We start from the raw sequence: 24,266 nt of genomic DNA, 5'->3' as shown, positions 1-24,266 counted from the left end.
GAGAGAGAGAGAGACGAGGGTCGCGGGTTTGAGATGCAGGGAGCGCATCGCCCTCTGGTTATAATGGCAAGATGGAAGGAATGGGGCTAGGTAGGAAATTTGCAAATTTTCACGACGGGGCACGGATAATTTCCGGTTGGCTCGGTGGTTTCCGCCCTTGACAAATGACTGTGGTATCCGGTTATTGGCTGCACCGACGACCCCCTTCGCATTCCGAATCAGGGAGAATGTCTCTTCGAGCACTATCAAATGCATAAGGGATAGACAATGCATCAGCCAAAAGATGCACTGCGACGTAATTACCTTTCGTCGATGCTACCATCGCTTTATATATATATTTCGAACATTACGTAATATTATTTTAATTTTTTTGATAATTTACTAATTTTAAAAACAAGAAGTTCACACAGAAATACAACTTGGCAGAATATAGTTGGCAAACAAATTTATTTCCATAAGATCTAAATATATTCTTGAGAATCCAAATTTTATTTAAAAAATGTTTATATTTTTACATTCTATCTGTAAAAAGTAATTCATAAATGAAATATCTGATTAAATCATATCGCTAATTATATAAAATTATGTAATATTTGTATCTTTTATCGTTTTCTCGATCGTGATAATTCTATATTATAGATTTATTACTTAAATGTAAGATACAAATTAATATTGAAGGTATTATAGAAATTTCAATTTAGCAAGTTAAGATGTGAAAAATTATTCTTTTCAAAGGAACACTCTTTCTTTTCTTTTTGTCGAAGGAGATACATTTATTAACTTGACGTTTCCGCTCAAATGCGCGGGAAATTCTACGTATTGAAAGCGACAAAGTAGCGTGACAACGATTTACTCACAGCGAACATTGAGAAAATATCCGATGCTGGTGAAAATGCCGAGCATATGCCGCGTATAACACTTGTACCAGCCGCTCTCGGCCCGAGTGATTTTTGTGAAGTTCAACCATCCGTCATCGCTCTGCTCCACAGGGGGCGGTCCATTGTCTGAAACACAAGCGGAAAGCTGGTGGATATACGAATTAACGCACTGGAAACAGCACGCACGGTTCGCGGATTTACGTTAACGTCGTCGTGCAGTTCGTATCAGCCGAGCGAGTCGGCTGCAAGCGACTTCTCTCGATGTTCATGATTTCATGACATTTTTCGTAGACAATTATTACCAATTATTACATGCATTATTCAATAATTAACTATTCGAAATTAATCGCCAATCATCAGAAAAAAAGAAGCAGGTATTATGGAATTATTCGCAACAGATTCCGATCAGAATTATTCAATAATTTTCTAGATTTCTATTATGTTTTCGAGGGAAAACGGATCGGAAATAATTCCAATCAGAATCTATTTCAACTATATCACAATAGGTGCCCAGGTTAAAAAAGTTAAAACTTTATCTTAATAAATTTAGAACGTTAACTTTTTTGTATGAATGTATAATGATAATTGTTTGCGAATATGACTTTTTAGTAGAATATGACATGTGGTTTCTCTAATAACATGGATTAGACATAAAAATAATTAGATTATAAGAAGTTGTTTCTTTATAGAGATGAGATTACAGGTGTTAACAATTTTATCTCACTTATATCATTATCAAAATTGTTCCACTTCTAAAACGTCATTCATCTTCATCAGATAATCCAATTATACTGATTATGAAATTTATTATTTTTGTTATTAAAATTTTTGCGTTATTATTTTTGTGATTAAAAGTTCTTGAATAGTAATTTAAAATTGTATTGCCGTTCTGTTTGTTTATTCAATCATCATTTGAGAGATAGAGAAAGAGATAAAAAAATAAAATAAAAAGAACATGGAAGGAGAAAAATTGAAGAATTTCTCGTTCAAAATTATTAATTATTATCTAAAAAATTATTATCAGTAATGCAAGTGATCGCTGAATTTCAAAAAAGAAATTGATCTGCCAAGGATGTCCGAAAAGAAAAATCCAAAGGAATATTTATTTGACTTATTCATAAATGCGGAAGTGATTCTGAGAGAGTATCAATTCATTGGCTTTCTTTTTTCCGTTTGCCGCCAAACTTTCATTTAGCTGTAGCCTATTTCTTTCTTCACTATTTTGGATCTACCATTACCGCTCATTCCTTTCCTCCTCCGCCATCGACCTCGTTATTACAGTGAAGCCGCGGATTCGACGCAGCTGTCGGATTGGCTACTTGAAAGTATACCTCTTTCGCGAATGTGGAACTACCCCAGGGAATAAAGGAAGAGCATAGTCGGAAAACACACTCATGAAAAGTAGAGGATTACAGAGGGAAGGGGAGATATGCGGGAAGAATATCGGGAAAAGAAAAAGAGTAGACGGAAAAGAAAAGAAGCGAATCCTATGTATCGTCAGACGGAGTTTTGTAGTGAAACTTTTATATAGGCTGGCCATAATCACAGGAAGGAGTTATTCTACTAAAGACATCGCTCGCCTTTAACGTTGCCAAGGCAAGCTCGATTGTGTTAACGGTATAGTATCTCTGGCGAACTTCGTGAGATGCGGCGCCGTTTCGCATGAAATAAGGCTAAGCCGTGACTTAAAGTCCAAAAAAAAAATATTTCCGGAAAGTTCGGCCGGGATTCAAACAATTTGGCCGCGAAATGAACGAAGCCAACTCAAAGTAGATTGAAACAGAGGACAAAGAATTTTCTGCCAAAATTAAACACAGAAAAAATTTCTCCTATAGTAAATTATAAATTTTGAATTGAAGACATATCATGTTTTTATAATATCCAAGTAATTTGTTCCTTTTATTAAAAAAAAAATCAGTTAATATTTAACGGTAATTAAAAAAAATTAGAATAGAATAAAATTAGAATTTGTTACAAATCGTGATATATTAACTGCTTTATTGACGATATATATTATTATGTTATATCCTACATTTACTAATATAATTGACTTTGAAATTGCTGAACAAAATTCCATGCTACGTTGTATTATAATTTATATCCATATAATTCGACAATAATTTGACAATTTTATTTTCATAATTTATTAAAATTATAATAGTAATAGTTGATTTATTATATTTGTATAATTTCAATTCTCTCGAAATACAAAATATGACATAAAATAATAATAAATTAATTTAAACATATACAGTAATTTCTATTTTCATTAACAAAAATTGATTCTTTGGACAAAATTACAAAATTTCATTTTTGTAATTTTATTTTCGTGAACTAATCGTCTGAAATAAACAATGTGGTATTCATGGAAAACGATAAAATCATAATTTTCATCAAAATTTCGTCAAAAATCATAATTAAATGAATCCGAGTTCTGCTACAATTGTTTTACATAAGATACTTACATAAGATTATATCTCGATGAAAAAAATATCTTTAAAGATGAAGATCTCTAAACAAAATGCATATATATTATTTTCATAATTAATAATTGTTAATCACTTTTGCAAATTAATGATTCAATACAACTAGTCTTGCACTCGAATTAGAAACGACAGAGTTATAATTTTGGAACGGGATTATTTCGTTGCAATTTTCTGTACAACAATATTGGCGATTATATCGACCCGTGTGATTTTTCGCTCTAGTGTTGACCAGCGTACATGGTTCTCTCGACGCGGCATATCATGTTACAAAGCACGTGTACTCTACACGTTTTCGCACCTGTTTTTTAGTAACGGATTAGCTCACCTGTCAAATTACATACAAAAAGTGTACACACGGCGATCTTTTATGAATGGGTATGCACACCGGATTTTCTAAACGCTGTAACTCCATGAAAAATCGACGTAGCAACATGGAACGAAAACCGATCTTCTGTATATCGTGTACCACACAAGTGCCTATGTCAAAAGCATAAGCTTTTATCGTGATACATATATATATATATATATATATATATATATATGTGTGTGTGTGTAAAAATAAACTGCCTCTAAATTACAAAAATTACAAAAAAGATATTTTATATAAGTAAAATATTCAGAACTGTTAAAAATATAACACTTTTTTCTCCTCAAAAATAATGCTGTTACTAAGATACTAATATTTTAAAATAATACTTAACTAAAATACTTAAAAATATCAAATATGTCAGCAAAATGACAATAAAAATAAATATATATAAAATTACTGTTAAAAAAATGAAATTTAATACTGATAAAACAAATATATTTATAAATTATTACAACTGATAATTATTTCTTTAGGTAAAAGAAACGATATAAAATCATAAATTGCGAACTTCACAGTTAATAATATTTCGAACTCGGAAAGTCCAGTATCGTGAAATTATTCTGGATATATCATTGGAGTTCTGATATTCTTGCTTTGTGTTACTTCCAAATGATGATCATATAAAGACTTTCGACTTTCTCTTAAGCAATTTCACACAGCTGACGCTCTCGTTTCTTCTTGCAAAATGTTCCTACGTCCAATGTATCGGTGTGATAGATCATCGACAGAATCATAATAAATTATATTTCATGTATTTACTTCGATCTTTGTTTGAAAATTTTCTCAACTTTAAGATATTCGAAGAATACATTGGATACAATCACAAATTACGTATCCAAAAATAGTTAATTTAGTGATTTAAACATTTCTTAGTCTCAAAGAAAATCGCTTTGTAAAGCCATATTGCGAACTCGATTATTTGCACTACTCGTTGCAATATGGGAAATCGGGAGAGTCCGAATTTGCCTGACTTATCTTCCCTATAAAGCCTTTGAACGAGAGGCGAACGTGCTTTCTCGAAAAGGAATGGGACGTTTAATAAGAGTAACTGTACCTAAAAGAAATTGGGAATGGGCGGTAGCAGGCGACGACGGCAATGGCGGCAGCAACGAGTTTGGGTGAAAGGTTCGCGAACGGCGAAGGCATTGCCCGGGGCGGATACGTGCTCCAAAGGATATTAAAGTATTTTAATTGCAGCGGATCTCGCGGAACGCTGGAAGGATTTATTCGAAATCACTCGATTGAGTCTATGAATAGGGATTAAGCTTGGCCCCGGCGGCGGACGCGGCGTTGGCTCGACGCAGCGCGCGCCGTCGCGCCGAGCGAATTCCAGACGTCAGGAGTGGAAGGCAGAAATAATTGAATATTTAATAGGATAACTCACATATAGCCGCTTTCCGTCGTAGCTGCGCGGTGTCATCCGTCACGACGACGGGACGTCGATTTTTCTGTCACGTTCCGTGGCTGCCGATTAATTATACAGTCTACCCGGGCGTAATACGAGGGTAATACGAAGACGAGGACAACTTTAATAAATCTAGTTATTTCGTAGCCAATGCACACACAAAAAATCTTATTTCATCAATCCTCCTCGTACATCCTCGCATAAAAGACTACGATTTCCCGCCCATGACAGTAATATTGACACGAGGAAGATATTGTCTGTCGAAAGCAGAATTGGAGGAGCATACATACATCAAAACGCGATCTGCGATCAGAAATATTCATTGCGAAACATAGAACAAACGATTATATCAGCAACATGGGAGTTTAATTAATTTAACAGCGAGATCAGGATTATTCTCGAAGAGAAATCAAATTTCAGATATTAATTTAAACAAATAATTAATGTCACGAATGTAATACTATTGACAGCCAAATATTTCATTATCAGCTATTTAAAAAAGCTTTTATTCCGAAAATTGTTACTATGCATATAGCTATAGTGAACGTAATATGCAAGTTCAATTTTTAATTAATCTTGATAATTACGATTGATTTGCTTTATACAATAAATTATTATTTTATTTAATATTTAAATAAGTACTGAAAAAGTCATAGCAAATAAAGTTTTATTCGTCGTCAAATTTATATTAAAAATTAACAAATTTATATAAACCAATTTATATAAACCAAAATTTTGTAAAAAATATTAAAGACTCCTGCGATTATCAAGTGCTTAAACTCTTTTATTGCGATATAAGAGTATCCGCGGTATAAAAAGTCATGGCACGTCAAACGTACAGCTAAACCGTTACTTTAGAACAGTATTTGGCAATAATTCTTGTGGAAATCGCAGTACCTTCTGACGTTTGGTAATAACAGGTCGTCCATCATAGTTCTTATCACTCGTATGCGGCTGATCGCAGCAGAAAGTGACGGCTGCAGCTGTTCTCAGCGTTTTGTGTAACTCAATAACGAGATAAACGAAACTACACAATCAGTCCAATTTTTCGAATTTTTAGATACTTGATTGATAACACAGATCTTTTTTATTATGTTCCGAAAAAACTCGTGCATTAATTCACCATTCCATTTATATACTCTCTATAGATAACATTTGCATGGCAAGAAGATAATTATACTATTTCGTATCTCAGTTCCTCATTAAAATGTAAAATCATATTATTAATAAGAATTAAAGTTTCCAAAGCAAATACAAAGGGAGTTAATATTAATTTGCTTGAAAATGATAATATAAAAAAATTTAAATAGACAATTAAAAGAAAGACTTATATAACGCGTTATTTAATCCATAATGTGTGACAATACGAGTAAAAAAAAGTAGAAAGTACAATATCGTTTCTATAAATCTTTAAGTCTTTTTAGCGTAATCATTTTTACACGTCTTTCGATGAAATATATCAAATAGTGTAGAAACGTGCACTTTATTTTCGTGACACTTCCATTGCGCGACTTCGTCGACGCGTCAAAGGAAGTACAGTTTTGCGCAAAGTTTTAACAGACAATAAATAACTCAAGACGCAGGGACGGAAAAGACAATCATGATTCACTCGAGATGTGAATGGAGTGTGCAACGCGAAATCTCTATCAAATCTCGAAATTGTTATTCACGATTGTGATTTACGCCAGCGAGCCTGGCAATGCTTCATCGCAGTGGCGGCGGCGGACTACATCGCGAATGAGCTTCTCGTTTGAGTGCTTCTCCATGCTTTTCTGATTAATTCAAGAGAAATTGTAATTTCCACTCCTATCGTATAAAGTTGATCGAAAAGGCAGTCTTGCGTAAATACGCGGATCAAGCTACGTAAAGGGGATTAAAAAGGTGTTTCTTAACGAGCAGAATACGAACGTGGAAGGGTGGATTAAAAAAGTTGGTTGAAAAGCGATTTAATCGGCCGCGTTAAACTCGGGTTGCTTTTTCGATGGAATACTCAACGTATACGCGGCTGTGCTCGGCCACTGTTCTCCTGAAGACCATTCCTGGATTCGTGCAAGCTGATTTCTTGCATTGATTATAACCGGCACAAATTTGCTCAAAAAATAATAATATCCGAATAAAAGCGGAATAACTATTTCAATTTGGTTTCAGTTATTTCTGAATATCGAAACTTAAACATCGCGATAGGAAACAATGTTTTTGATAATATAATTAAGCTCAAACGATATTAACGTTATACGTGAAATGCTATAATTAATGTTTAATACTAAATTATATAATTAAGCGCAACACTATGTTATACATTATATATATGTACATGTAACAGTTTATTTAAAAAAAACTCCTCTTAATTTGATGGAAAATATTGGTGGAAAACAAGATTAATTTGAAATTATCTTGCATTTTAATCAGATCGAAATAGATATGAGATGAGTGCGTAAAAAATATACCCATCGGTTGATTGTATGATATCGGCTAAAATATAATCTTATTGTAGTTGAAACACAACTACAGTAGTTCTATTTCCGGAATGCAGAGCGGCATGCGGTTAAATATTTATCGGCGTCCGCCCGATTTGTTCGCACAGCAAGAAATCGCGATTCCGATTTTCATTCGGGGAAATGCATGGCAAAAGCACTGCTGAATCGCGAGTAATACTCTGCGCGGGACGGGACGCACCTAGGCGAAAAGTTCACCGGCGCAGCGAATACGTTTAACGAATGTAATGGGTTCACCCGCTTAAACGGTACGGTCTAATCAAGAAAGTGGTCTCTCCCGCGAACTCCGCACAGAAATCTCTCTCGTTCTCTCGTCCGACTACGTTCCCTCTATCTTACTCGGCTCAAGCCGCCGCTGATTGACGATGAATAAAGGAAATTATGCTGCGGTAAGCTTTTATTCGCCGCACCGGCTAAAAAGCAACGTCGTTACCGATCCACGAACGGCAACGTATACACCGTAAATCCTGTTCCAGAATTCAAATCGAGCGAGTGAGCGAGAGAGCCTTAATTTCCCAAAAAGATTTAGAAATAGCGACGGTAGATGGAAATATACGATTTGGTAACGCTGATTCAATTTGGCTTAATAAAAATATAGTTGGCCGATTAGTGGCAAACCGGCTCGTGCAATAATATCTCATAATACACGACGCTTTATGCAATTTAATTATGCTAATGACTAGGCGATAACGGAACATGGAATATGCGGAATTTAATGGATAAACAGATTTTTGCTAGTATTATGTATGTGTATTGAGAGCCATATCTGCGACATGGGTATAACGTAACCGAAATTTAATACCGTGACTACAACGGCGCGTATTGTGAAATTTATAGTCCTGGATTTCATGCGTTTCCATATTTTCGCTATGTATACGTTTTCGCAAAACGTTTTCGGTGAAGCGTACATTACTACCTGGCCCGGCTAGCTTTAAAACATGTATAAAATGAACAAATTTTTCCTGAAATTTTGCCAATTTTATACATATACTTTTTTTTTTTTTAATAAAAAGATTAATATTTTCCTGTTACTATTTAGAAAAAGTTAATATTTTCTATCAACCGTTTGTAAAAAATTTTATTATCGTTAAATGTTAAAAATCATTTTACTGTTATTGATTTTTAAAAAATTTCGAGTTTTTGAAGCGCACGCCTCAAGTAAGTACGTATAAAACTGCACCGCTGCATTTCGTATCTATATGATGACGCATCGCTCTGTTGAACAGACAACCTTTTCACATGAAAAGATACGCGCTTTCTTGGCAAAAGATGTATTCATTAAAACAAACGTTATTCCACCTTCCTTTGATGTAAACGTCCGTGTCTATGCGGTGTCCATTACGCAAAGTTACGCAGCTCACGAAAAAAATGATGATATGGATAATGTTGCTTTCGACATGCGAAACTGAAAGAGGATATCCGACAGCAGCCGACATGCTTTATCGAAATTGCGCCATTTCTTTGCTATATTTTTCACGAATAACTTGTACATATATAAAAGATCTCAGACGGTCCGGATATAAACTTTACTCCTTTGAGAAGAGCTTGTCTTTGTTAAAGATTTTCTATTGCATTTTTATTTTCAATATTAATATCTCAATTGCAATCTAAATTAAATTGCAGTTGAATAAAGGTCGATTTTATGACATTAGAGCCGAAATTTATATTTTTAGAGTCTCGGTCTCTTAAAGATTTTTAATTTTTGATTACGTTATCTTAAGTACGCGATTTTATGAATTATAAAGGACATCATTATTAGAAGAGGATAAAATGAGCAAGAATGTTAGAGTCTTACAACTTTACTCCTCATTATTGGTTGAAAGCATCAAGTTGAGAGATTGCCTCATGAAAGTCACTAACTTAATAAAGTAACCAGAGTGAAGCGATATGTGGCAAGGGGTGGAAAGTATAATTATTTGTTATCTCCACATTTTAGCGTATGCAATTTAACTTTTCACTATTAATCGCTAATCTCCATTTAAATTCAAGTAAAATATATGTTATCAAAATATATGTCAGATTTAATAAAAAGATATCCATATGTATAAGTTTCTTCTTTCACAATTCTCGTTTTTTTTCAATGTTAATTTTCAGATGATATCAATTAGATCTTTTCATTCTCTACAGAAATTTTATTTTTTCTGCTCCGCTACCAAGATAACTTCTCATGGAATGTGGATTTATATCGCTTATTCCAATCAATGAACACCTTGATTGGGAAGATAAGGCAGATTAAGCTTGGAATATAAAATAAGGGTAAGATTAAAAGCTATGAAACGTTCAGAAATTGCTCACAGGAAGGAAGGAATTATGGACAGGTTTAAATATTTATCAGGTCGTAGAAACAGCCGCAGTCAGCGAGCTCTCCCACGACAAAGAACAGCCAAATGGTAATGAATCTATACGTCTGAATACTACCTTTGGTTCGTCTTTCTGTAAATTTTAATATAATTTTAATTTTTTATAGATTTTAATTAATTATAAAGCTATTATTGAAACATTGTGTTACAAATGATAATTTTTGAATTACTTTACATTTTAAGCGTAAGACTTCTCATCGTTACAGTATTATATTTTGTTCAGCCTTATCCATTTCGCTATCATTATAGATATTAAATTAATTGTTATTAAATATTAGAACAAAATTCTTACACCATTTTTACACCTGTAAGAAACAAATAGAAAGCTTAATAATAATTAAAAATTACTTTTTTCTTACAGTTATTATTTTTTTCTTACAGTATTTATCTCAATATTTTATTTGTTAATACACACAAATTATCACAAGTTTGTTGATTTTAATTAATGTCAAGTGTAAAGAGGAGAAATGTTATTTATATTTGCATAATAAAACATCATATTCGCGCAAATATTATTCATGATTTTTCATATACTCATAATCTATTTTTTCTATAATATATGTAGTCATAAATACGAAAAGTATATGACATATATTGTATTTCAATTTGATAATAAAATTGTTAATCATTACTTGCAATCGTTAATCAATAACTGTATAACTTCCTTATTTTGAGTGGGTCATCGCAACGCAATCACGATAGGTATATCTACATCTCGTCGTGCCGTCGTTCCCGTTGTCTTATCTCCTTCTCTCGCACAAGTGCCGGCCAATAGAGCAGATTAGATGGAACAACGTGCTGCTCCGATATCACGTGCCGCGTAACAGCTTCCTCGACGTTGCTCGCGTACAGCACGACGAGCGCTACAACCTGAATCTCCCTTTAATGCCGGCACGAAATTTACAATGCCGCAATAGGCGCGGTTGCAGCGTGTAGTGGTGCATCGAGACGGGAATAATATCGAGCGCGTACACCTGTCTATCGGAGCCGAATGAAAGCGCGCCGGCGAGAATTGCCGGGATGAAAGGGACCGGCGTCGGTGTGGGGCTGCCCATTGTCCCGATTTCTGCCGGCGTCTGTGTGGTAGACTTGTCGCGCCCGTTGCGGTACGTAATAATGTGATTATGGGATGTACCACCTTACCTCCCACCCGATTCTCGAGCCCGAGATCCCTGAGATTTAGAGGAGGTGGGACGCCAAGGCTGAGACGACAAGGTTGACGGAAATCACATGAATGCAGAACTTCGGAACCTCCCTTCTCCTCCACGTCTTCCTCAATCCCTCGAGCTAAGGACTACGTTATTATACCGCGAGCGGTGACATGCGTTTGACTCACCTAAGCATATCGTTGGTAATGGTTTAATTATGCGAGAATTACGACTGTTCTCGAGAAATGACTCCGCGATATTATTATGTTATAGCGGATTTTGTATGAAAATAGCAGGAAGTGCTATTTTCTCTCTCGCTTGCTAGAGGGATGCATTTTGCAAAATATATTAAGAATGTCGCTTACAATATTACTTTATGCGCTATGCAATAATTATATTAATAATAATATATACATAACTAATGATTCTCGTATATAATTGTTAGGTTTTCTATTATCTACACAATTAATCTTTCAATTTCAATATCGCAATTACAATGTTAACTCATTCATTTTATATGAGGAGAAACTAAATTCTCTTCCCATAATGATGTAATAATTGATGATGTCATCAAGTCAAGTCATTTTTATTAGCTTATTATTTTTTTTCAATGACACGCGCATCATAAGCTGCATTTTTCACATATCAACAAGAACATTCCGTTTGAAAAAGGCCAACACGAGAGGATAACTCGGTTCTATTACAGCCGTGTTACGCTTATCAATGCATTGACGCACGCATTTACAGATAAGTTTACATCTCTCCTTTAGAGTTACTACGAAGCCGATATTATGCCGAGGGTCATGTGCATCAGATTTCACCCCATCCAAGTGCCTGTTTACAGTGATTAAATTATGCTCACGTTGCCGTTACACGTGCCCGTACTAACGTGTCTACCTACAACGTGACGCGTTTCCTAGCTGCAGTAGGGAATGGGGAGTTGCACGAAATAATGCACGTGCGCTTCGCAATTCGCCGTCTGCCACACACTACCTGCAAATTTGTGTGTGTGTGTGTGTTTTATGTGTGTGCAAGATACACTAAATGCATCCTTTTTAAGTTGTAAATATTCGATGTAATGTTAGAAAGAATGATTAAAAAGATTGAATTTCTTTCTAAATTTCTGCTGCTTCTATCTTCAATTAAAATAAAGTTATAAAAAAATATATATATGTATATGTAATACGTATATGTAATATGTAACTTTGGTGACAATGTAATTATATAATCAATACTCAGATTTTAATTTTATTAAAATAAAGTTTGCTCGGAATTAAAAAAAATTTATATATTATAATTTATGTAACATGATTATCAGATTTTTGAGAATTCATGAAAGCCCTGGTGATATATCTTTGTATTTTATCAAGATAAAATCTATTTGAAATTAATCAATAATTTGCGCTTAACTAAAATGTGTTTGTTTTAGTTAAACGAACAATATAAATTACTAGGTTGAAATTCGCTTTGAATAAAGGGCTGTTTGTTGTAGCGGTAACTAGTTAAAAATCTCATTACCGAACATATTTAAATCGCCAAAAATTACCGACTGTTAGAAAATACGAATAACGTTACTGCAGGGAAGAGTTAATTATCTAGGTCATTCAAATAGAAGACATTGATTAAAAAATGAAACGTGATACTTATAAGTAATATATTTACAATTATCTATTTTAAACCAACAAAGAATTCATGCGAGGAAATGAGTAGCGTTAATGATAAAAATTAAAATATAATGAGACGATCAGTTTACTTTATTAGCTATTTAATTTATTAACTGAATTATTTTTACTAGTATATTAACTAATATATATATATAATAATTATTCTTCTTAAAATTTTTCTTTTCTAAAAATTGACAAGTAAATTATAAATACTTTTATATTTATTGTAATCAGAGTATATGCCTCGAAATGACTAAATGTATCTACAATATCCAATATTTCTACGAATAATCCAGTACAACTAATAAGTTTTATTGCACTTTTATCTAAACATGATTTTTCGCATTTATAATATAATAAAACTAAAATTAAAAATAGTAAAGAAGTTTGATATAAAACATACTAAACGATATATATTTTTGCAAGGGAAAAACAAATAGAAATAATCAATAAGAAGGAATACATTTCTTTCTATATAACACACTATTTAACAAAAGTAAAAAACGTTATTTTAATTTCTAAACAAAACTATTTTACGCAAGATGTAGCTAGAATTGATTAAATTAATAAGTTAGACATCCTTTCGAGTCTGATCGAGAAATCAGACGAAATACCACGCGCGAATTCCATTCCTTTTTTTTCGCTCGCCACTTACCGCGCTGCCAAATTGGAGTACTGGCTGGATTGCTGTCTACCTCGCATTTCAGGCTGACAGACATCCCCTCGACGATCGGAATTCCAAAACCAGGTAAACGCGTTATCGCGAACGATGGAGTATCTGAAACAGGTATTAAGCAATTAGTGTCAATGCCACGACGTCGATATACTACGTGATATCGCAGAGAAACATGAAAAAAAAGAAAGAAAAATAGACGATGTTATTATATGTTACCAGAGTATTATTATACTGCCAAAATCAATTTAAAATGATGTAGAATTTCATTCCGCTTTCAGTATTCTGTTTTTAAATGTAATTTCAAAATATCTCAAAAAGAAATATTACAAATCGCAAATTGCAAATACAAGATTCGTTCTATTCTCAACTTGCTCTATTTCTGCATAATATTTGTTTAAATGAATTTTATAATGAAATTCAAAAACAGTCGTTTAATAAGTAATTCAGAAAGTCATAGCAATTGCAAATTGCAATTTTCTTTCGCAGACGATAGCAAGTCTGTGAACTCGCTACTTCGCAATTTTCAAATAAGATTTCCGGTAATTTTAAAATATATTGGCCAACGTAATCTGATTTCTACACATTCGAAAGTCATTCTTTGTACGACGAAGATTCTATGTACGAAGATATCGGTCACTGCGAATTGAATCCAATGTGCACGAAAATAACCAATTTTTCGAATAAAAAGTAGACTTTAAGAAGATAGATTACTGAGGATACAATTCACAATAGCAAATAGAAAAGTCTTTCAGTTGAATCCATCTTTATCACTTTTGATCATTGCTTTTCAAAGTCAAAAGAAAAGAATGGAATAAAAAATAAAAGAGTATTATATGTTATATAAATATTTATAAAATAAACTATATATGAAAAAAAAGATGTTAACATCATAATAAATTCAATCAAGAAGTGAACATTCTTCTATTGCAGTACAATCTTTGCATACATCATATTAAATATGTTATTTGCTCTAAATATAGAAACAATAATGAAACACTCTTCAGTAATACTTTTATATTTAACTTTATTTCTAATCCGAATACTGATGTTGTTCTTTCTTTGGTTGAATTAAATAATATTTCCACATATTGGCACTGTTCCCAAATGTATGCAGCGTTTCAGTAATGTGAAAATACTTTTCACATAATAAATATCTGCTTAAATGGTTTGTTTGGAGGTAACCCGTGGAATGCTTATTTCCACTGTGGGAGTTTATTGTGACCTGCTTTTGCGCGAAGTTCACTTCCCGAATACAAACCAGCTTTCCGCCCTGAAGCGACATTATGCGCAACGACAAAACTTCACATCATCATCAAATAGATATATCGCAAAGGAGGCAAGAGCAGAAGAGAGGGAAGGGAGAACGAGAGCAACGAGAAGCGTTAGTTATCGGAATGCTCGTTATAATGAAGATGTAAATTCCGAGAGTTAGTAATTGAATGCATCAAGTGCCTCTAGAAATCAAACGTAATCGTTGGAGATGACGCGTTACCTCCGATAATCACTCCTCTTTCTCTTTTGCGTTCAATACGAGCTTCCCTTCCATGTCATTAACGTCCGTGGAATCGAATGATAGGATTCCGGCATATTCCGCTAGTGTATATATAGGGCGACAGACGAACGACCAATGAGGTTGGCAGAGAAGATCAAGAGAAGTAGCGGAAAGGGAAGGTTTTCAAAATTGTCGTTGAACAAACGAGGTATAGATACGAGGTCGTGGCAAGTAATTAATGAACGGGATAGTCAAGATTTTACAGGCGCCGAGATCGTATTCGTTAAAAGGTCCTACTATTATCGTCGATAGCAACGACAAATGATGGAAATATCCACACGCTCTTTTGGCGCCCCAGCGAGTGGGACGTCGTTCGATGCCACCCCGGCGCCGCTCGAGCGATTTGCCGTTACCGTTATATCGCCGTTCAGCTCGTTAATATCACACCGCGACTATAACGGGACAGCCATCGAGGCTGTCGGGGGATCGAGGTCGCAGAATAAATTGGAGATGCGTCAAATTGTGCGAGAGAAGGAAGAGACGAGCCCCTGGAAAACGCCGGAGAGGCGTGCAGAATATCGGAAGTGTGACGCGGAGGAAGGGAGTAGCGCGCGGATGGCGTACGAGATAGAAAAAAGAAAAAATTGAAGAAAGATAAAACGGAAGATAAAGCGATGCAGGAAGAAGAGAGAGAAACAAGGGCGGCATGACTACCAGGATGGCTCGAAGTTATTCACTTGGCTATAATAGTGCGGTGCTGGGACAATGCAAGCTTAATGAAAGCTTTTCTCCCCGGCGTACCGACGACCTCACCTCCTCGTTTTCCCTTGCTGTTCTCAGTCCGTCGTAGTCGCCGACGTAACCGACGCCGCCGGGCACGCCGCACTGTAGTCCCGGTGCAACAGCGTAAACACCAAACAAAGGGAACAATGAAACACAGAAGTGTCCTACAGACCTCGATCACTTGATGAGAACTTTAAAGCGCGCCCGCAAACTACTAGTTCATCTTTTATTCCAGAATGGATACCGTAGGATACCGCTATAAAATCTTTTATCACAATCCCGCGTATACTCTTTTTTTTTTCAAGTAATGACTACGTTTACACGGACACCTTTAACCAAGTTTAATAACATCCGTTATTATAAAACTGGCCAATCATAGCTATTCCTCTAAAAATAAAAAATGGTATGACTGTGTGATTGCTGACCAGTTTCTAACTATGAATGTACTAAACTCGATTAAAGCTCAGTTTCACAACTCACAATTAACTCTTAACCGAGGTTCAACTTATTTCTCATCTCTTTCCAATTTTAGTATTAAAAAAAGATGAGGAATAAATTAAACCTCGGTTGTGAAACTGGATCTAAGAAATGTCCGTGTAATCTCTTTTCCGAGGAGATATTGATCACAAGTGTCTCCCGTTCTTCATGCTGCTTGAGATTTTTGAGCATTTTCTTTCGAATTTTTGTAACGCCCTTTTGTATTTTTTATTTCTTTACTTATATTCTTTCTCACTATCGATATCGGCTGATTAAATTTGATAGTAATAGTAAGTAATTGACTGCTCAACGGCGCAAATCGCGCGAACCGGACTGTGCGAACCTTTAAGGTGACCTCGCTTTACAGTAGAATGAATCTCTTCGAAAGAAATTTCTCCCGCTGTTTCAGCCGGAACGACCGTAAACTTTATACGGGCCGTTAAGCAAACCTGTATACGACCCGCGGGAGAGGATTTTGTGATCACATGTACGTAGAAAAGAACATACGAATATATGGTGACATTATTAAACGGCTAAAATTTGTTGTGTATGTAGAATCCATATTGTTCTTATACGCGATTTAATAACGACTGATGAGATAAATTTCAGTAAATCTTCGGAATTATGTACAAATTGTGTATAATTTCTAGTTGAATAAATTTCCAAGACATAAAATTTGAAATAATTTTATGATAAATCCTTTAAATGTAACTTTGTATTCGTAAAAGTAATTTTACAAATTTAATGTGCATTGTTATTTGGTATGCTGTTTCCATTTATCGAGATTGCTTTTTTACGTGAATAAAAATAAATGACACAATATAGATAACAATATTAATTAACTTTAAAAGAAAACAGACATCGATGAAAAGAAAAAGCGTGATTGCGAAAACAGGAATGCAAGATATAACGACGAGAGAGAAAAAAAAAGAAGCATGATTCGCCATGCTGGCAGATTGCAAATCATTAAACAACCATCATCGATATATTATAACTGCGCCGTTATTGAGGCGACAAACCGCTGAATGGCTCTCGTTGCAATGTAATAATGTTCATTGTATATTTTTGTAGAACGATGAAATGGCGGGAACTGTGTGTAGTGTGAATACAAACTGCAGAATAGCACCGAGAACATATAAAAATTCGTCGGTTGCGTCATAGTGCCATCTGTGCCGAACAGTTCTCTGCAGAATCGGTTTTACGTATGTACGTACAGTGGTGCCTAGAATCGGGAGGCAAATTCACGTTGCTTTTCAAATAAACTATCTTTGAACGACATAATTGTAAGTATAATAATGAATTATATGTATTTTAGGAGATTGGTAATTATTATGTATTTAATTATCTTGACTTCAATTTTTAGATTTTCCTCTTTAGCTAATTCTCTAGTCCTTAATTTAATCATCAGGAGTACTACAATGCTACAATTAAATCTTACAATTGACAGCTCAAAAGCTGGTATTGTTTCTCTGTAATAGTCTTGTGTAGTTTGTCGGAATCCATTACGATTATTTGAATGATGAAACGAGAGCAACAACCGGATTCCTGTCGATCTTGCATTTCATCTGTATCAACTGCCATCCTAAACCGTGACTGGTATGTAGCAATTTATGCACATCGAAACGATCGCGGTTTACGATGGCAGCCATTAAAGTTTAAGTCCGGCTTTATTGGGTCAATGGGCGACGCGTACCACGTGCGAAAATTAAGCCCTCGTAATGTGTCGGGTACACAAAGGGTTGGCAGTCAAAGAGGGAGACATTGAATAACGTTGAGCGGTTTTCTCATTCAATCGTGGCACGTATGCCGCATAATTTTATTAAGCCTGAAGGAAGAGATAAACGTTCGATAAACAAGTTCGAAAGATACAAAGGATAATAGAGACTGAAGATACCATGAAAAATGCCGTCAGGTATAATGCTGATATAAAAATGGAGACAAGCAATTGAAAATATAAGAGATTGAAACATAATTTATCATATCTTCAAGTGTAATTTTAATTGTAACTGTAAAATAGAGAGAGAGAGAGAGAGAGAGAGAGAGAGAGAGAGAGACATAATCAATTCTCATAATTATTGACTGCCCTCTCTCATACATATATATATATATATACAGATATAATTTTACTAGGAAATTTATTTATGTCTTCAATAAAAAATATTTTAGTCAGTTCGCGTTCATTATACAAATGGAAACAGATACGAAGAATAGCTTTTCGCTGTTCTGGTGTCCTCTACAAAAGAGCATATAACAGATGATAAGGGAAACTCGAGCACCTGATCTTATAAACTCTAACGAGTTCGTTTCAGTGCCGAATCGTAATCTTAAGTTCACGCAGCTTTCGCGCTTAGTTATTCTGTAAAGAATTCCAGTGCAAGAGCTAGTCCTTATTACCTACCTATTCTCGTGTTGCTACATAATTACCAGGTACTGCACAATCGCTGTTATTAAGATTCTATTAATCTGGCTGATGCACTTTGTATGCGACAGTGCATGCCAGATTGAATTTTGCAATAGATGATTTAAAAAGCTCGGTGAGCAGTTTGGAGAACGGTATGATTGCTTTGCGATTGAAAATTATTCGCAGGCATAAAATTCTAAAATAACGTACGGACAAAATTAAACGCGCAAACACTAAACACAACTGTAATAAAAAGTTAACAAGACATCACAGTGATAATACGGTCCTTAATCCTGGCTAGCTTATGCGCGGACCATGTAAACAAACAGTGGTACACGTGTGCGATAAGCGCGATGCAAATTGTGGCGCAGAATAATGGAAACACTTGATCGCGTGCGTGTGCACATTAGGGATATTCGAAACAAGCGGTAGAATTTTCATCGTGGGACCTCCACGATCCCAGACATACGTTTAATACGCTGGATAAAACTACTTTATCGCCATAAGGGTTTGAGGTGAATGTGGTTGAACCACCATCACTATACTGCGATATGATATTATCGCGTTCTCCGGCATGCCATTTCACAAATCTACAAGTTATTTTCGAATCAGCCGGTGGAACGTCAGTGCAACCGCACGCAGCCGACATACCGGTGCAATTTCGCATGAGGCTTTGCTTGTAGCCGTGTTATTCAAGCCTGACGCGCCTACAAAGCACGGACGCGCGTGAATGGAAGCTAGTCGGATCGCGTGCACTTTTGTAATCGGGAGAATATGCAACCTGTGTCTGCGAACAACGCATTCATCGGGCGGAGTCGCGATGCAAATCAGATTTCGGTTGAAACACAGTGTCACTTAGAGTGTTGCATACTTTGCTTGTGAATACAATGTACTGGCGTGTTAGAATAGATAAAAACAATAGGGTTATTAATGGTAGGACACTATTAATCTCTATTAAAGTGAATAAGGCGGTGATGATACAGAAAATGATAATAAAATACATGTGTGCGGAAAAATATGAAACAAGCATAACTCTATCAAAAGAAAAATATATAATTCAATAATAAACATTCCGCAATTAGGTACGATAAAATTATGATTTTCATTTTTTTATCGTATTCTATAAGAAACATCTATCAATATTAGTACTAATCTAGTTAACTAGATAAATAATAAAAATATTTGTTATATTAGATAGTCAGCTTGAAGAGTATAAAATAGAATTAAATCTCTTTCTACACTACTATATTGTGATGTTTCTATTTTGCTATTTATAAATTTGTGTAAAATAATTCGTATGAAAAAGAGAAAAAGAGAAAAATTACTATTGCACTATACTCGAAGATATAATACTACTGAGAAATACCATCAACTTTGTCGAAAGTCAAGGATCCCGGTTTGAAAAAGCAATATTACTCCGGGGATCCCTAATTCAGCCTAATTGTCCGCTTATGCGAATCCTTGAAATATTTATGAAGTTTTATGAGAATTTTTCATCTTGCAAGCGGTGCTCCTTTGAAGAGACCCCAGGGGGTTATGAAGACTTCAACTTCGAACAGCGATTATGTCGATATCAAAGGTATTCGCATTGCTGCTTGAGGCTACGTACGAACCAAATTTATTCGACCTGTTGTCGAACTTCGATTAAGCACTCGCAAACTACTTCCCTCTAATGCCGTTCTCCCCTCCCCCCTCCCTCTCTCTCTCTCGCTCACTCTCTTAAATACAATAGTTATTAGCTTTCGGAAACTTGCTTAGACTTCCTTGAAACAAGTTAGGTTATATCTCGCAGAGATGAATATATAGTGATGTTGTAGTAGTATGCAAAAATAAATAAAAATATAGATAGAGTCGAGTTATAAAGAAAGCATTCAATTATTTGTCAATCATTAAATTACGTTTTTTTCGCGACAATGATTTTTGTTAAGATATGGATAGTTGATTTACATACTTATACTGGAGCATTACAGGAACACATATATAATCACGTAACAATGTTCTTGCTCTATGTCATAACTCCTTACACCAAGTCTTGTTGTAGACGTAGTAAATGTATATCGCATACGTTGTATAATTATACGTAACTAGAATCTGGTGTTACAGTAGTGTAGTCTCTACAGAATATACTTGGGAACGTATACGGTACATACTCCACGTTCTCTGAAGTATAAGATATCCTATATCCTCCATATCCTCAACAGGGAATACACCACTTTAGACGTCAACGTGAGCCGCCCACGAAGCCATCCGAGCGGGAAGCGTCCCGTCAGTTCTTGCGATATAAGAAATAGAGCGGAAACTAGACGGCTCGGTCCATGGCAATTGAATAACCGCGCGCGCGCTGTTTACTGCTTTCGTCGGAATTTCATTCTTGTATAACCAAATCGACCGGTGCGAAGGGAGCATGTGTTATGAAGAAGTGTGAAACTTTTCCTTTAAAATTATTAAATAAATACGATATGCGAAGAATGTTGTAATTATTTATTATTGAACTATTTGTTTTATAAAAATTATTTCGAATAATGTACAAATAATATCTGAGCACTGTGCATCTTCATTTTTAATATCATATTTTTTTAAAGTAATGATAATTGATTATGCTATTCTCTTTCTGTAGTAATTGATTCAGTTTGGATTCATAACATGTAGTTGTAAATCAAATTAACCGTGTGGAGATTATGGCTTTCAACTTGATGAAAGTAATTTGATTTTCCATAAATATTCGAAAGCCATTATCTAAATTGATATTAAAATAATCGCAGCTTTTCTACAATATCGCAACGATATCGATTTTCCTGCGTTCCCCGAGACTGCGCAACACACTCTTGCGAACAAGCAATCATCTGCTGCAATCTCATTTTTATTTTTATTTTATTTTTTTTCGATTAGGAAACGTGTCCTTTAAATCGACATGGACGTAATCACCATGTCCTACCGCATATTTTCAGTAACATTACCGACAATTTAACGTCTTTAGACCGCATGCATCATTGTTTCAAGATTACACAAAATCGACCAATTTTTCCCTCGTTTCCGCATTGAAATTTTACCACTCCGTGGAACAAATCTGCGATAAAAGACTCTCTAACGACGTAGTATATGTCATTTTAATTCACGGACGAAGAGAGCGACTGCTGGTGTGGCGGCCGGACAGAAGGAAAATCGTCAGCCCGTCGTTTTAATGAAGTGTCGTCCGCAACGACGGACGACGTTCATTTCACACATATGTATGTACGTAGAAATCTCTCATCCTCGACCAGCCCTGGGAATTATATACGACGTCGGTGGTCGGATGAGCGACGCGAAGGAAGGTGAGACGAGACGGTTCACCGCGGGGGGCTGAAAAAGTGAGAAACGGTGACGGAAACTTGCCGTAACGTGTGCGAAAGAAGAAAAAAAGAAAGAAAAAGAGAAAGAGCAAAGGGGCAGAGTCAGAGAAATAGTCGCGGAGAGCTGTCCGCATGTAGACGTTAACAGTGATATTAATGCGGCCCGGCAACAGGATACACGCGAGAAAAGTCAGCTCGGATGGCACATTATACGTCACACTTCGCTGGAGACTAACTTCGACCGCAAAGAAGGGGTGGTCGTTTCGGTCGTATATACATACGAGATAGATTTGAATTCGTATGACGAAGGAATTTCATTTGCGAAGTTGATTTTACACAATTGCAGCTGCGTAGAAAAATAACCGATAATATAAACGAAATGTGCGAATTAAAAAGATATAAAAATATATATATAATTATGTTTATTATAATTTTTTCAATATAGTAATATATTGGAGAGTATTTTTTAATTATGATGATCTGTTTTTTTATTTAAACGCTTTTCCACTTTTTCCTGAATATGCAAAATATTATTCACAATTTTTTATTATTCAATTTTTGACGTTATAAATATGAAAAAGAATATTTTACGCTCATACTGTTACATATCCGCACAAACACATAAATTAGATTATTCCCATTTCTGTAGCATGTTAAAATCCAAACTTATTGAGAATATATTAGCTTCAATTTCTGTTGGAAGCTTGGCTACGTTTGCCAAACCGCAGTTTAGAGCTGACCGCAAACGAGAGCACAAAATTCTTCAACAATTTCAAACTTCCGTCCGCTGAACGGAGGGGATTCCTACAAACTGGCGGCTAGTCCCGGCACAAAAGCAGAATGTTATGGCACAGGCCCAGACGTAATCGTACTTTAGAACCCGGGCGCGACCTGTCTCATTTTGTACTGAACATTTTCATACCGTTTCTGCGTAATCCAGGACTTAGACAGACCACAGTAAAACGGTCCGATGTAAACTCGTTGACGTTAGTCAGTGTCGCGTCGCGTCGCGTCGGTATTTGGACCTGCAGAACACAGACGTTTGGCACGACAACGTCTGCAAATAATGACAATGTGGACGACGATGTCGGTTGAGAAAATAGTTTGTTGGGAAATGTTTGTGTTACAGATATTGCGAACTGTGAGTTTTTTAATAGTTTATTTTGTACGCAAGCATTACATCGATCGCACAAATTGAAGTTTAACGCAAATTACTTTATTATTGTAGATTTTAAAGATTTTATATAAACGTTTTATCAGATTTACCAGTGAAAAAGTTAAAATATCAGAGAATTATTTTGATTGATTTTATTTGTTTATAATCAAGTATTGTTTGGTTGATACATTTCATGCGAAATTTCAATAATTTCTGAGCTATGTAAATTTCCAATTTTTTATAATATTTCCAGAATTATATTTATTATTTGTTAAGTATACATATAGGTAATTTATTTTTTAATTGGTAATTTGTTTTTAACAATAAGAATACAATTTTTCCTTTATTAAGTTTATTATATATTATTTCGCTAGAAGCTTTTGAGAATAATGATGTTTCTTATATTACCAATTTATATTACAATTAACTGTAGAAGAATTAAAGTCTTAATTAGAAAAAGAGCTGAGTGACAGACAGAAAACAGATGCCTGGCTTATGGACGTGCTCAATTACAGATAAGATAATGGTGCAAGAGAACCAGTAATCCCTCTAATGTCTTTCTTATCAACGCATAAAAACTCAATGTTCTAGATGTAAGAAGAATCCAACTTTAATCAAAGTATAGTTGTTTCTACTATATTAATGTTTACTATGTTAATGTTTCTTAAGCAATAAGACATGATTCATTCAATTTTCTTCTGAATGATACACTTCCTTGTTCGATAAAATATGTTTAATAAAATATTGCGATATAAAATATTTTATGTAACCCAATATTTTTATATATAACCCAAATAATTAGGAAAGTAAAACGTAAAAACATTTAAGTATACTAGCATTTTGTACAGAATAGAAAAGATTCAGCAGCAATCTAAATAATTTGAAAAAAAACGTCTTGCAGAAAAATATAATTATTTTCTATTGTTACTCAAAATATCTTAAAAATTATTTTAATTTAAAAAAGAATCTATATGTGATTGAAATTCTGATTGAAAATGAACAAATCAGAAGTTTCTGGTTGAATCTATTTTTCTAGTTGAGATAATCAGAATTTTCTGGTTAGTTCATTTTCAACTAGAAATTTTTCTCGGTGAAGGAGATGCTTCATTTTTTACATTCTTTCAGGCAATTTATTCCAGATTCTCT

General features: G+C 34.8%; 1 protein-coding gene across 1 annotated transcript in view; it reads right to left on the bottom strand.

Annotated features, from left to right (window-relative positions):
- LOC105618890 (irregular chiasm C-roughest protein) overlaps positions 1 to 24,266 on the bottom strand; it is a 238,432-nt gene that overhangs the window by 69,604 nt on the left and 144,562 nt on the right. The window contains exons 6-7 of the mRNA XM_012200421.1: positions 13,462 to 13,584; positions 858 to 1,004 (exon numbers count right to left, since the gene is read on the bottom strand). Of these exons, the coding sequence (XP_012055811.1) occupies positions 858 to 1,004; positions 13,462 to 13,584 (270 nt within the window). The remainder of the gene's footprint in view (positions 1 to 857; positions 1,005 to 13,461; positions 13,585 to 24,266) is intronic.

This window comes from Atta cephalotes (genome assembly GCF_000143395.1).
Source record: "Atta cephalotes unplaced genomic scaffold scaffold00018, whole genome shotgun sequence".
Classification (NCBI taxonomy): domain Eukaryota; kingdom Metazoa; phylum Arthropoda; class Insecta; order Hymenoptera; family Formicidae; genus Atta; species Atta cephalotes.
The sequence above is the reverse complement of the archived record's forward strand: the minus strand, read 5'-3'. Positions and strand labels throughout refer to the sequence as shown.